At 39.3% G+C, this 16232-nt stretch overlaps 1 protein-coding gene across 6 annotated transcripts in view; it reads right to left on the bottom strand.

Moving 5' to 3' along the window:
- Positions 1 to 5585: 5585 nt before the first annotated feature.
- CNOT4 (CCR4-NOT transcription complex subunit 4) overlaps positions 5586 to 16232 on the bottom strand; it is a 118810-nt gene continuing 108163 nt past the window's right edge. For 4 of the 6 annotated variants that reach the window (XM_079150187.1, XM_079150186.1, XM_079150189.1 and 1 more), the window contains 2 exons: positions 7681 to 7893; positions 5586 to 6975 (listed from right to left, as the gene is read on the bottom strand). In XM_079150187.1, coding sequence (XP_079006313.1) covers positions 6674 to 6975; positions 7681 to 7893 — 515 coding nt within the window. In that variant the 3' untranslated portion in view covers positions 5586 to 6673. The remainder of the gene's footprint in view (positions 6976 to 7680; positions 7894 to 16232) is intronic. The other 2 variants (XM_079150190.1, XM_079150191.1) reach the window with 1 other exon arrangement.

Raw genomic sequence — 16232 nt, 5'->3', positions numbered from 1 at the left:
TTGTCCTTATTCCTTATCTGTATAAAATCCAGACTATACTGGCCAACTTGATTGTCCAACTGAATGTAAAGACAACGCAATATAAGCACAAAATAATCAAGAAATTCCTAAGGGATTTCCATGAAAACTTTGATTCATACCCTATGATTTGGGACAAACAAATGCAGTATCTCTTCATACCCTTTCACCTGCCACAAAGATAACACCCTTAACATTTTGTAAGCAAAAAAGCTGGCCAAGCACTTGGAGCTTTGGAACCAAGTCATGAATAAATGTAGCCCAGGATGGGTAAAAATTAGTTCTAGTTCTTGTCTGTGACCCAAGACAAAGACTTAATGTCTTTGAGTCTATTTGTCTATTTTTGGCACATGATAGACCAAAAGCATAGGAATTCTTGCTACTGAAGCAACATAAAAATGTATCTCTGGATGGTGTGTAATGTACCAGGGATTTTATTAACATTATTTTAGTCTTGGAAATATTAAATCTGAAAAGGCACAAATCAGTTTTTCTTTAAATGTGAGTTATTAGAGTTTTTAAATTATCCATCTCTCTCTCTCTCTCTCTCTCTCTCACACACACACACACACACACACACACACACACACACACACCTCTTTGGCCTATGAATTAGACACCTACTTCCTTCAGCTTTGAGGGAAAGCCATGCAAGGAGGTGCACTGACCACACCTACCAGTACCTGTCTTTTTTCCTCCCGGTACTGGAAATCGAACTCAGGGGTGCTCTACCACCAAGCTGTATCACCAGCCCTTTTGAGACAGTATTTTTTTATATTGGGGATTGTACCCTGGGTGCTTGACCACTAAGCCACATCCCAGCCCTTTTTATTTTATTTTTTGAGACAGTGTCTTGTCAAGTTGCTCAGGGCCACACTAAATTGCTGAGGCTGGTTTTGACTTGTGATCATCCTGCTCAGCCTCCCGAGCAGCTGGGGTTACAGCCTGCGCCACTGTGCCCGAGGGGCTAATACTTGCCTCACATATTGCATACTATTTCCCTCGGAGACAGACCACATGCAGAACACATTCTTCAGAATGGCCACTTCCTCTCAGGTGTACTTTGAACATGTGGGCCAATGTTTATGTTCTTTCCCAAATCATCTGATTTTTAAAATCATTTACTAATTCCCTAAATTAGTTTGTTCAGAAACAATTTTAGGCAGGTCTTTCTGTTGGACTGTCCATGAGTGTCTGAAGGTTAATCCTGGACTACATAAACAATATAATATACCATAAACAATATGGTAGTAAATACAAAGAGTGCTGATTTTTGTGATAAAATACCTTTTTGCAAATAGTTGCTAACAACTTCAGCCATCTTTCATTTGGATGGACCACTTGGGCAGGAGTAGTTAGATCCAACAAAGGACATATCACACAATTACATTTACTTTATCTAAGATTTCAGATTTTTAAATGTTTACATATCCTAGTAATAAGGATCTTAATGCAAATGTTGGTAAAAATTTGACAGGATGTTCATGTGCAATATATTCCATGCCTTCAAGTTTAGAGAGATCTGTTGGAGAGATCTAATCAAATTTAGCTCGTTACTATGTTATTACAGCACAATTCCTGTGGAAATACAGTGTTGATGCTTATTATTACCTGCTCTCAAAATACAATTCATATACAGCTAAGAGTGGGCTATTTTTCCTTTTTCTTTCTGTAATTTCTGTAATTATGCTTGAAACACCTAAGTCTAGTCAATAACCCACATCCTTCTATCTCCCCCTGACAAATGCAGTAAAATTTGCCTTTAACATCCAGCCTAAACTAACCATAAACCAAAACAGCATCCTTGGAAAAGAGGATGTTAAAAAGGGAAATCAGCTGGGATATAGTTCAGTGGTAGAGCACTTGTTCCTGGTTTGGATCCCCAGAATCTCTCCCCCACCACTCTCACACACACAATCAAGGTTAAAAAAAAAAAAAAAAACAAAAACAAAAACAAAAAAACTAAGGAACACACAACATGCTGGCTACTGCTCATTGACCAATGAGCATTTTTTGTGAACAAATTATACCTATTAATTTGTAAAATCAGAGCATGAATCTAGGCAAAGATGGTAGATCAAACCTATGTATCTAATTTCATTTTTTTCTAAAAGTTCACCAAAATTAGAGTAAAGGAAAAAAAGCAGAAGAGAGGAATAACAGCAACAAAATGTGGGGACCTTGAAATAAGATGGTTGTAGACTTAGTTGATTTGAGAAAAGTCCAACCTTAAGCTAACAGGGTAAAACTGAGACCCATCCCATTTATATGACAAAATCCTCCAGGGCACAGAAACTGACAGTGCTGGGAGCCCCCACGGCAGGACAGAGCATACAGGAGGAGGCTGAAATAAAGACTACGAGGAAAGCTGTCATAGGAAGTTAGCTTCCGGGTCTCATTCCCCAACTCCACCCCTTGGGAAAATCGCTCTTCTAAAAGAGCAGGTATTTTGGGCTGGGGTCGTGGCTAAGTGGTAGAGAGGGCCTGCCTAGCATGTGTGAGGCACTGGGTTTGATCCTCAGCACCACATAAAAATAAATACATAAAATAAGTTCATTAACAACTAAAAAAATATTTTTAAAAAAACTCTTTAAAAAGAGCAGGTATTCTGAGACAATCTCTGCGAAGGACTGAAAACGGAGGGATTAGGAAATACATATTTAATGAAAACAGAGACCTCAGTACAGCTCTGAAATGCTGCCAGTTAGACCCTGACCCTCCAGGCCAGTCGCTTCTGTATGGCTCTAGGGATTCACCAACAGAGGCCACCCAGGTCTTCCAACACGAGCTCAAAGTTGGCAAGCCCTCTCATGCTTTCAGAACTTCCAGTCAAACCTTCAGGCTTATTCATGAGTAGAAAATCAAGGGTTATCACGCATTGGAGAAGACTGTAATATGGAAGATATATATCAGAGCAAACAGAGACAAAATCAACCTGGAGACACAAGAAAACTATAATCAACAATGTTGAGAGAAAACTACCTAGAAAGACAAGGGAAAGAGTAGAGATGGAAAACTGGAGAAGAGATAAGAAAAGCTGAAGAAAAGTCCCAAAAGTCCAGTTTTTGAGTAATGAGATCTTTTTAAAGGACAGAAAATAAGTACAAGAATTTCACTAATGAAATAAGTAAAAACCACTTTCTTGGAGCTGAACAGTTAATCACCAGATTTAAAAGCCTACATTGTATCCAGTATAATGAATTAAATGAAGCCACACCAAGGACCACACTTTTGACATTTCAGAACACAGAAGACAAACTTGCTACAAACTTCCCTGGAGAGAGGAAAAACAGAACACATACAAAGGATAAGAGTAGCTTTGGAGTTTTTATCAGCAGCACGGAAAGAAGACAATGAAGTAATGCATTCAAAATTCCAAAGGAAAAAAATACAGCTTAGAATTTGGCAGTCACCAAACAATCCACTGAAATAGAATATTATTTTCTGATAAGCAAATTGTTTAAAATATTTTTCATGTACCTTTTCTCAAGAAATTACTGGAGAATGTCACTCCAGCAAAGTGAAAGATTTAAAAAAAAAAAAAAAAAAAAAAAAAAAAAAAAAAAAGGCTAGGGGTTTCAGATTATAGGAAAAACAGGATCCAAAAAAAGAAGAGAAATCCTAAGAATGACCCCTGTATACTGGACCTGAGTATTGTGACTGGAGACAGACATAGTACTGTCAGCAGCAAGATTCCCACTGATATTGTACCAACAGGCTGCCTGAATCAGACACAGTGACCTGAGATAACAAAAAACAGCAGATTGTTCTTTCAGACCATATATCTGCCAAATATAAAGGACTGGGCTTACATGACAGACCTCAGATAACCCAACCCACTGTCTTCCCCCTAATGAGCTTTTAAAACTTACCAGAAGAGCTACAAATGAACTATAACCCGGAGATTGTTTAACCCTGAGATTGATGATAACATTGCCCGTCCCTTACAAGGCTAGGTTTGCTTTATTACTCAGTTTTAAAAACTAAACAATGTATTATTGTTTGTATGGCACGAATACATATATAGCTGGCAAAAATCTGAAGATAAGATTGACACACACACAAAAACAGGATAATGGTTATTTGTGGATGGTGCAGAAAGACAGGGAAGTGGAGTTAGAGGCACCCAGAGGGGTAAGACATTACAAGCTCTATTCTTAATCTGGGTGCTAGGCACATAGGTCATTATTGCTTATTTTTTATCCTTTAAACAATAGTCCTATTTTTTTTTTATGAAATCTTTTAGATGTATGATTCAGTAAACATACAATTACAGCACAACCTCCCAAGGTAGAAAGTTCCTCCTTTGACAGAAAAAGCAACTTTTTATTGACACACCTATCTCACTACCCATGCCCTATCAGCACACCTCCCCACCCCAACAAAAAATCCTTAATTACAAGCCATTGCTTCCTGAATATTATTCATGTGTGGATCCACCACTTTGTGGTACAATGTGATGGTTCAAGAAACCAAGGTCAAGTTCATAGGACACAGAGAGCCTGTGGTTATCAGTCCTTTCCTCTATCACAGTAACATTTTGGTTAACTTTACAAACATTTTGCTACCCTCTTGGTCGGCATTATTTGTGGCAACATTTATTTAAGAATAATATCTTAAAAACATTTTTTAAACAAATTAAAGTACAAGTTAAAGGTAGGAATGAGAAAAATCATTCTGAAAGCACAGTATATAGAATTTAGATCTAGGTAATTCATCGTACAAAGTTCCTCTTCATGGACATGCCTAACAAGATGGCAACTTTTGAAAGCAGCTCCAAATAAGACATACACCTTATAGACTGCTAGGGTTCTGGAAGAGAACACTTAACTTCTATCCTCTACCCTCTTTTGATCAGTAATGTGATCACTTCTCCGTCATGAGGCATGAGGCACTCTCTAAGATGGTTAATCATTAAAAGACGTATCTGTGGGCTGGGGTCAGTGGCACATACCTGTAATCGGGAGGCTGAGACAGGAGGATCACAAGTCCAAGGCCAGCCTCAGCAACTCAGGGAGACCCTAAGCAACTTAGTGAGACCCTGTCTCTAAATAAAAAATAAACAGGGCTGGGGATGTGGCTCAGTGGTTAAGAGTTCCCAGGTTCAATCCCTAGTACCAAAAAAACTCCAAAAAACAAAAGTGTATCTGTGGGTCATCTGCACCAATGTTTCCTGCTCTTTTCCCGGTCACAGCAGTCACAAGGTGTTGCTACTTGTGTGGCATACTGGTTGTTGCTCCTGCCAGGCATCCCCAAAGAACCAACAACTTGGCATGCTAATAACCCATCCATTCCTGACAAATGCAGCTTCTTGGATGGGTAGGTTTGGTCTGAATTTACAATAGCATTTAGAGGGGAAAAGAGCTCTTGAGGACGAGATGGACTGATCTTCCAAAATGGCAGCAACTGACAATAAATGGTTTTGTACTGTTTTCCTAATTTCTTCTTCTAAACCATCCTCCCTATTGCTGAAAATGTAAAACAAATGGAAATATCACATGGCACTTGTCACAAATGTTTCAAACTCACATGAAAACGGAAAAACAGAAGCAAGAACAACCCAAGGGTCATCATCAAGTTTTTTGTTTTATTTAAGATTTTAGTTTTAATTCTGAAGAAAGAGGTACATTTCCTTGTTTTTAGTTTTAGCATCAGGTTATAACCAGGTTTCTGTTTGCTTTTCTCCTGTCTTTTCAATACTGCACAAACGTCCAGAAACTACAGGGTTACGTAAAAGCTGCAGGCAAGGAGGTCAGAGATTTGCTCCTGTTGGTGATCGTGTGGCCCCAGAGCAGTGCTATCTCAGAGTGCCCTCGTCAGGTGGATTGAAGGTCAAAGAAAAAAAGATTCTGACAGAGGAGAAAGACTGAAGAAATCACTTATATTTCAGCTCTTATATTATGTATAGGTATTAAATCTGTGAATACTTTTTTTCTTTAAAACATTTGAATTTACTTTAAATCTAAAGCCAAAAATTTTTTCTCCTTTAAAAAAAATCACTTCTCCCCTCCTTATGCTCTTTAGCAATAGGCCAGTTACTACTTCAGATCAATTTGTCTTTCCATCGACTTCCAATAAATTCTTTTGCTTAACGACATAATCAAGTCCTCCCCCATCAACTCAACAAAAGAATAAACAATTAAATTAAAAGCATTTTTCCTGCAATAGTGATAAGCTGAATACAAGACGGATGCCAGGATCACTGCTTTCCCCCATGCATCTAGCAATCTCATTTAAATTAACCTGGTTTTCAAACTTCTGCAGTTGATAATGCATTTCCTTGACCTTTCCTATAGATTAATCGTCATTTTCTGCTAAGCAGATTATGTCATTATTATGCGCAACAGACAAACAGTAATTTTCTAAGTATCGAGACTGCCCTTTGATTTCTTTTTTTCCCCCTCTCCTTAAAAAGGCATTTTTTTAAACATTCAACAGTGTCACTCAAATGCTGAATCAACAGAAACTTTTACAATTAAAAAAAAGATGGTAATGACCCTGTGATCGCATTGCATCTGGGGGTAGGGAGAAAAAAAAATTGATCAGGAACTGGATTCTTCAGAACATAAGAGATGAGAAGGGAGCTGTGGGTGGGCTGAGAGGGAGAAAACAGGGTGGGACAAATCCTGCATTTTCTAATGTTTCTCCTCTTTGCCTAGTGGCGGTCCAGTGTTGAACTCTGTAGTAGATCTGCGGGGGTTTTGCTGGGGGGTCTGAAGGCCGTCTGAAAGCCGGGGGGTGGGGAGTGGAAGCTGGAAGGATTTGAAGGAGGAGGGTAGGGGCTCCAACTGGCTCTGTGCAGGGGGATCTGTGTGCTGAAGGGGGCGCTGTGGTGGGTCTGCGACGGAGCAGCACTGGGGCCGTCCATTTCTGTGAGGGCCTGAAGGGATTTTAGCCAGTGTGGAGGATTGTCGTCTTGAAGAGAGTCTAAACTGTTTCCTGAAGATGCTGGAATACCTAAAGAGAGAACAGAAAACAGGAGGGAAAATGGTGAGTCTGCACAGGAAGAATAAGAAGTTCACCAAATTGAAAAGGCAAAAGTGATTAACTTATCCAAGAAAAAATGCAAAGAAATTATAATTTGAAGCTTCTTCCAAATAAGACCTTTAAAACCTTATTATGTTCCATTTATTTCCCCACTCCAGTAATGACTAAGATTTATTGTCACACAAACTCATGCCCCTCTTCAACTAGCAACTTAGTCCCCCCACTGTCAGAGACAGAACTGCAAAACAAACAAACAAAAAACCCTATTCCCCAGCATTGAATGACAGTATTTTCCCCACTGTGCTTGTCTTTCTCTAAGAGGGATACTTAAACAAGATAGCCTTATAATAGAGAGCTTTATTAAAAAAAAGTGGAGTATGTTCCTTTTAAGACGGCTCAGTCAGATCCTTTTGCACTTAGAGGCCTACAAAATACACACATGCTGCCAGACGTGAACACCTACTTAGACGGAAAGGAGCAACGAGGCACCAAACACCCCGGTACACAACTAGGCCGACAGTGGCACAGACTGTGCAGCCCCGAGAATCAAACAGGCCACCCGCACTTGTGGCTTTGTAGAAAGGAATGTATGTCGAAGAGACCTCTGCTTTGATCTAATCTGTGCTAAAAATCAAATGATGGCTGTGAGTGGAGCTGAGGGGATGAGGGAGTTACCTGTGATGATGGCTGGGTCTGTCCAGCTGCCAGGGCTGTCCCAACTCACGCTGTCGGTGGTGGCAGTGTTGGACGTTGGTGCACTGTGGTTGGCGTTGGAGGGGGAAGAAGAATTGGGCAGTCCACCAAAGTTGATGTTAATGTTGGGTAGAAGTGCCCTTAGCCCGTCCTGCCATTCCTTCATATTTAAACTCTCTACAGAACTGCTGTTGTCTGGGAGATTTACCAACAAAAAAATGAAAGATAAAAAAAAAAAAAATAAAAGCTGACGTTAGAAACATATGTTGTTCTTTAGTGGTTAAATGGGAGAAGAGTCATTCTTTCTTTATTGAGCATTTAAAATGGGCTGTCCTAGCAAAATAAACTGGGTTAGGAATCTGCTTGTGAGCTCAGAGCCCCTGAGGTTAAGGGAGGGGAAATCTGCTTAAGGATCTGGAGAGGGAGCTTCTTGTCTCTCTAGCCTCTTCACCTCTATGTGTGTGCAAATCAAGTTCCAAGATTCAGTGCTCCAGAGCACAATCTAGTTCCAGTTACATTATGAAGTTTCAGTTAGTGAGGCATTCAGCCACTGAGGTCAAGCTGATGCACACTATAAAAAAATCAAGTCTGCAAAGTTCAATATAGGAGCTTATTTCTGAGTCCATTAAATGGAAGGGAGATTATTGTATGAAGAATAAACATAAGCCAATAGAACAAGAATAATAATTAAGTTCTTCCTGATTATAAAATTGTCAATGCCTTTCAGAAGACAAAGCAGTAATGAAGAGGCTCTTGATTTTGAAAAGGGTATTTTCTGTTAATCACAAAGACCAAGGAGGCAGGGCCTGGGACACCTCTTGGATGGAATAATTTCCAAAAGTCTGCTACTCTACTAGAACATCTCTACCAATTATCCAAAAGCTAAGTTCTGGAGTCCTAGAGTTTCTGGGGCCTATTTATGAATAATGTCAAACATAAGACACAAATAGTAAAAAGGCTTTTTATAAATTCTGACTAAACTCAGTTGATCTACTACCATTAAGGATCCACACAGTATAACTAACTGGTGGTGGTGCTGGGTAAAGTCTAATAACCACTTACAATACTTGTTTTTACTGAAAACAGAATTGTGAGTCAATTTACCAACTAGAAAAAAAATATAAAAATATTTCTGGTTCTACAGAATTAACAGTCAACATTGAGATTGAGGAGGAGGAGGAGAGTGTGAGGAGGAGGAGGATGATATTCTATCAGGCACAGTACATGCCATTTGGGAATTTGGAATTTTCTTTTTGTAATTGCTTTGCACCAATCACGGGTCTGTGCCAAGTTATTTCAGGTTTCATCAAGTGAAGCACGTATTTATAAAAAGAAAAATGAAAAGTACAACTAAATCAAATAGCATCATCTCTGACCTTGACTAAGATGAAGAAAAGGTACTGTACACTATACAAACAATAGAAGGAAAAAATCAATTCCTCAAACCAACTTTCTTTTCACAATTTTCCTTCTCATATCTGCATATTATTTTACATTTGCATTGTGTTGTCTAATTTACAAGGCATTCTCATAATTAATCATTATTTCATTTGACCCTCACAACAACCCTGTGAGGTAGGCAAAGGAGAAGGAATAATCTGCGTTTAAAAGATAAAGGAACAGATTCAAGAATAATTTCCCCAGGTTCACAGAACTCATTTTTGAGAATTTGAACCCAGACACTATCTGTGTTTAAAAAATAAAAAATACCAAGCACTCTTTTTATCTGCTTAATATAGACTATTGGTTGGTTTTTTAAATGGGTCAAATATTTAAGGTAAAACACAGGGACCAATGAGATACAAGATTAAAAGCAGGAAAAATGAAACACAGAAGCTTTATAAATCTCCATTGGCCATTATTAGCAAGATAGAGAAATACTGTTCCTGAAGGAACAGACTGGACTCTTTGGATGGGGGGAGCGGGTGGGGTGGGGGAAGATTCTAATCCAGGATACAGCCCTAGTTCCCTAACCATATGAGGCATAAATAAGATCACACTGATAACAGAATCCTAGAATAACTTCAATTACAGGAAGGTGTGTGGCCGGTACATTCTACCCTTTAAAAGCAAACTCGCAGGCTGAATAAACTTAAAATGGTTCTTAACTAGGCATAACCAAACTCTCAACAAAGAGAACTTCCTAGGAGGGAAATACAATTCCTCTGAATAAAAAAGATGATGTAGAACCATATGGGAAATTTTCTGGAAGATAGGTGGCTAAGGCCACAGAGAAGTCTATGCAAATGAGGGGCTCCTCTCTTCTACTGAGCAGGGGAGAGGACCCTGTAACTCACTCAAACCAATTTGCTCTTTCCTTTTGCTTCCCATTTAGTAAGAAATGAAATTAAAGAACACTTAATTCTGCATTTGCAGGATAACACTTGCACGTGTATAAAATTTATTTAAAATTACTATTAGTATAAAGTCATAAGACAATGAAGTAAGAGGTCTGTGAGAACTCCTTCATGCTCTGCACAGTTCTGAATCTTAAGACTACTCTAAAAAATAAAGCCTTTTTTTTTTTTTTTTTTAAACAAAGGATATTTGTTCCTCTGATTTCAGAATAAAACAAAGTGAAAAGATGTTAGTTGGTGAAATTCACCTATGGCACATGATAAAGAAACAGTGCAAAAACTTATATCATTCCAGGTGTACTAGGATTATATGCTACTCTGGGAAATAATTTAGCTAGCTTATGATTTTAATAATGGTGACCAACAAAACAAAATAAAACTAGAACAACGACAAAAACAAACAAACAAACAAACAAACAAACAAACAAAAAACCGAATCATATGTCTAGGCATTTGGGGAGCCTGAGAACACGAGTGTGTGGTTTATAGTGAAGCAAAAGTGGGACAGGGAAATGGATCAGATTCCAAGTAGCTTAGAAGAGAAGTTAACTTCACTATTTCCTCCACTTATAGTTAGGCAGGTGTTGGCACAAAGAAAGGGTAAGAGAGAGGCAATTGGCTAAACCCTAACCTCATCAAAACACCAGGTGCACCTGAAACTGCCCCTTTACACTCCCCATCATCAGTGCCTCTGACTCAGGTTAGTCTGGGCTCTGGGCTTCTAGTAATCGCATTCCTTGAAATACATATAGCAGTTTGTTTTGCAGTGCTGGGGATGGAACCCAGGGCCTCACACTTTAGGCAAATGCTCTACCACTGAGCTACACCCTCAGGCCCACGGCACGGTTTAGCAATGTACGGCACTACTGATATTTTGGACATTATTTTGTTGCGGGGGGGGGGAGGGTCTGTCCCGTTTAGCAGCATTGTGGGCCTGTACCACAGGATGCTGGGAACACAAAGCCCCCAGGTTTGAAAACCAAAATTATCTTTAGACATCGCAAATGTCTGGGTGGTGTGGGGGGTGAGTGGGTGGGGTGGATGGCAAAATCTCCCCCAGCTGAGAACCACTATGGACACAAGGGAAGCTGATTGCTTTGTCTGTAGAGTTCTAAATAATTCCAACTGAAGACACATTTCTCCTTCAAAGAGTATGACTGACCAATGAGTCAACCTGATTTAAGTTCATTTCCCTTTATTTATATGAGAATTCACTCTGGGAATTCAAAATATGCAAATCAGTAGGTCTAATGCAGAAAACGGTGGGCTGAACACTGCAGCTGGGCAGTGACTGGGCAGCCTTACAACTGACTGTTAATATAGCCTTGGACATGTGTCCTACTCAGTCTTTTATAATCCCAGGACCCGACTTCATAAGTAGGAATAACGTCTGCTTTACTGTCTCATAAGGATAAAATGAAATAAGAGAAGGAAAAGCAATTTGAAACACATTTATTACTTGATAAATGTCTAACAACAAATCCTTCTCCAATGGTCAACCCTGAACGGATGGTAACCTTTCCAACAAGTCAAGACAGGGGATTTCTTATTTGCCAGGAACTGGCCCTGTGTGAAACAGTCTCTTCTTAGCAAGGTGGGGATAACACCCAACATTCTCAGAGGTATGGTGTAGTCACCATATTAGATAAACTCTCATCACCAAGACACTGCAAAGACTAAGATGTAGGAAACACTTTAAATTTTCCATAAAAAAAGTTTTAGAAGATCAAGCAAATTATAATGAAAACCAATTACTAAGCATATTTTATATTCAAAATGATACTAATTTTATTTTAAAGTATTTAATTAGGATAGAACACTACACAGGGGAAGAACTGCTTATTGCTAATATGGTTCAATATTTTATGACATTAAAAACTAGTTTTATGTTATACAGAAAGATATGACATATTTTCAGTTCTAAACAACCAAGATGACAGAGGGGTCAAACTGTAATATTTTTCTTTTGTGGGTAGAACTTAAAGACATGCCACTTAAAGTACTTTCAGGATGCCATACACCACTCTCTTATTCTCTTGTGTGAGAAGTCAATGACCAGTTTCCGTGGTTCAGGAAGCCTTTTATTAAAGAAGATAGTATGGTCAAAAATTTGCCAGCTTGCTGGCGGCCTAACACCTAACAAGTCGATCCTTCCACACTGAGCATGTTGACAAATCTACTTTTTAAGCAACAATGATAAAAAGTCAGTATAAAACATATGTGCGAAGGCTGCCAAGCTAAAAGGCAAAGCAACTCTTGACTGAGCACCTCCAGTGTGCAAGGAGTGCAAAAGCTCTTAAACCATCATCTTTGTTCTCAATAAGCTTGAAGCTGTCCCAATGACAGGAAATGAAAAGGTCAGCAAGTACAGTCAGACAAAGCAAGAGAAGAAACGTCCAGGGTTCTACATCACCAATAAATACCAAAAGAGTCCGGTGAAATGAGAGTCCTGTTGGAGGCCACTGCCCTGTAGGGCCCGCAGTGGTGGCTGGCCTCGCCCTAAGATGGCGCTGAGAAGCCCAGCTGCAAGTGCTTTCTATTGGCTGACTGATCTCCTCCGCGACCGTGCTTAGCTCGTGATCAGTACATGTCCTCATTACCCACCATTAAGTCTCCACGAGCCAAACGCCTGATCCATTAATCCATTAAGGTGATTGGCTGATACATCCCATAAAGCTGCCTACTTTGCGCGGGGGGGGGGGGGGGGGCAAGCAAGGCAAGGAGGGTAGGCAGCAGCTGCAGGACGAGAGAAGAGGAGAGGCGGCCGCGGCGCAACGAGAGAAAAGAAGGAGAGAGAAAGCTGCGCGACAAGAGAAGAAGACGACGGCGGCGGTAGAGGAGGAGGAAGAACCAGGCACTCGGCTCAGAAGCTCTCCCATAAAAATAAAGACCTTAAAACTTCATTTGAGAGCCGAGTCTTCATTGTACTCGCTGGACGAGACAAGTCCGGTTAAATACATGTGGGGGGCTGAAGAAGAACGGCATTCAAGGAGTCAATTTTAGTTACTGCACAGGGCCCCTCAACCTGAAAAATCTCGCACCAGGTTGAAATTGTCTTCGGTATTTCTATATAATATTGGACTAGTCCAACTACTTACAGGAAGTAGAGAGAAAGACATTATAAGCAATGACTATAGTACAAGATAAAATTAGGCTGTGTTCAGACATAAGACCTTTCAGAGAACATCATAAAACGGGAGAAGTCAGTGGCTTAGGCAAGTACACACAGTCAGCATGAGAGTGGTTCTTTACTTTGTTCCTCAGATCAACCACTGTATCTTAATTATTACAAAATGCAAAATTACAGAAAGCAAAATGTAGGTAAACCTGCTCTTTACAAAAAGCTGTCACTGACCACAAGCCAATGAGCTTTTCTGGTTTACATAAAATCTTCGTCAGAAAGAATGGAGGAAATTGAGAGGGCAGGACGCTAGGCCAAAGCATCCATCCCACCTTGATTCCATTCATTTCACACATTAGGGTATCATGGAAAATTCCATTTGAGAAAATAGATCCACTGCTAAAAGAATGAAGACAGAAGATCTCCATAAATGACAACACAAGGAGATCAAACATGCCAAAGACAAGCCCTAAAGCTAAAAACTATTCCAGGTATTTGTTTCCACTAGTACATTCTTCTACCATCAGATCAGAATATTATGCCTTCTGGGTATTATTTTTTTAATTGGTGCACTATTGGTGCACCAATTTTTTTTAATTGGTGCATTTTTTTAATTGGAAGCACTCTCAGTATTTTTGCCTCTATCTTCTTTTTAGTGCTCCTCTCTCCTCAAGTCTTTCCATGAAACAGTAAACACACACATCTTGTTAATTAAACCACCTTGATGCCAATGAATTAAAAAATCAGTTTCTCCAGTTTTTATGTTTGTGTAGGGCAGCTGGTTCACATTTTAAGTCTGAATCCTTACAGTTCCATTATATCCTGCAGAACCTACGGCCAGAGAGCTCACATTTCTGAGAGTGGTCAGACACACTCCAATCAGAAGGAGTAACTGGGAGCCCAGGACACAAAATTTTCCTAAAGTTCAGCCTGTACTTCATTCAGTTTTTAAGCCATATCTAATGATTACTCCATCAAGTCCCAATATACAACCTGATCTTTCTTCTCAAAAGTTTTTATCTTCCATCTTCACTGTTGTCCTTTACAGTTCAAAATCACAGGCTCCTACTTCTTGCTTGTAGCAGGGCACAGGAAACAGCCTGTCTTGGCCCCTACACTCCCTGCCTTCCCCAGCCCACCTCACCCTATTATATATTATTTCCTACCAGTTTTAGATTGAAGTCCATTTCCACACTACTTATTTCAAGAAAGTCTAAGCTCCCTAAAACTTCTAACAAATTTCTAGGGTTATGTTCATTATAAGGCAAGATCAGTACTGCAGAGTAGAGTTGCCAGGGCACAGATTTAAAATCTGAAGGGTCTAACAGGTATGAAAGTGAGTTTAGACTAAGTGAAAATCTTTAAGAACTCAAATGAAGAGACTTTGGAGCAGAATGAAGAACTTTAGTAATAGCAAAAAACAGTCAAATTTGTTCACACTAGAAGGAAGAGGAAATGACATAAATAGAAAAATCTGGATCAACTAAATATGATTTGTGCTATCTGAACTTTACTTCCTGTCATTCTCCTTGACTAGAAGCCTTTCCTGATCTTCTCAATTTTTACTCAATCTTCCAAAAGTCTGCTTTTTTTCTTCTACTCAGATCATTCCAGATGATAGAACTTACGGACTGAACAACACTCACGTGGCATGTAGCTCAGTGTCTTAGAAATTTTACATTCTTTGAGATGCAGACTGGAAGGTCTGACTTGAGAAGAGCTGGAAAGTGACTTTCCCCAACAAAGTCTGTTGAGTTATTTTCTGTATGGTGCTATGAACAAATGGTTCTCTCTAAAAATCTTTCTGAAATCAGGAGGAAGTTTTAGAGTTCAAAAGACCTCTGTGCACGTAAACTGAGGGAAATGAGAAACACCAAGATGATGTGTTTATATGTTTCAGATGCCAAAACCAAGTGTATATACTTTTTAAAAATCCAGTGTGTCATTGTTTTAATAAGGAATTTTTTGCCCTGGTACTAAGAATTAAACCCTTTGCGTCATGCACGCTAGGTAAGCACTGTACCATTGAGCTTCATTCCCAGCCCTTTCTAAAATTTTATTTTGAGATAGGGTCTCACTGACTTGCTGAGTCAAAACCTTGAATCTTCCTGCCTCAGCCTCCCAAGTGTCTGGGATAACAGATATGTGCCACTGCACCTGGCAAGGAATTTTTTAAAAATAGTACGTATTCTAATACCATGCACATGACAATAACCAAGGTATACAAAATACATTTTACTCCCTTTCTACTCTACACACTATTCATTTACTCGCTCTGCACTTTATGTACCTGATTACTTTCCAATAAGGGTAAGTAGTGGCTTCATTTTGCAAAAGAGACAGCTGAGTAGGCTCTGGTTGTTTAAAGAATTTGCCCAAGATTGAAGAGTTAAAAAGAGAAGAAGTCAGTAGTTAAAATCCTCTAACATTTGTTCTTGATGACCAACAATGACCAACTAGTCATTGTCCTGGCAGGACTCATAGGCTAGTGGGGGGGTGGGCAGACATGTTTAAGTAACTACAACATGTGACAGACAGTAAAGGCAATGCTAAAAGGAACAGAATCCCTCAGAGCATAAGATGGAAGTGATCAATCCTGACATTCTGCATGACCACGGTCCTAAGGAAGAGAAGCTGACATGGAAGTAGCAAAAGCACTCCATGTATAACACAGGGCAGTGCAGGAAGGAATCATGAAAGGAAGAAGGAATATTTTAAAACACAAACAGATGTCTTTTGCACAAAGTGCATTTTTCTCTTCTAGAATGTTCCCACAAGAATCTATAATCTATTTTGGAGGAAAATCAGATCCTCTGAGAGCAGGAAGACATCTTGAAGATTTATGAAGCATCTAAGGAAGCAGAATCAAAGGAAAGATGTCCATGTGTCAAGATATATGTATATAAAAGTCATATGTAAAATGAAAAGTAAACTTAAAATTTAATGCAAAAATACAGTCTCAGATGTACCATAGACTGGTTCAGATGAAACCTGAACTAGAAGATGTAAACAACAGAGCTAAATGAAGAAGAGGAATGAACAACAACAATCCACCC

This window comes from Sciurus vulgaris, assembly GCF_902686455.1.
Source record: "Sciurus vulgaris genome assembly, chromosome: 8".
Taxonomy (NCBI): domain Eukaryota; kingdom Metazoa; phylum Chordata; class Mammalia; order Rodentia; family Sciuridae; genus Sciurus; species Sciurus vulgaris.
The sequence above is the reverse complement of the archived record's forward strand: the minus strand, read 5'-3'. Positions and strand labels throughout refer to the sequence as shown.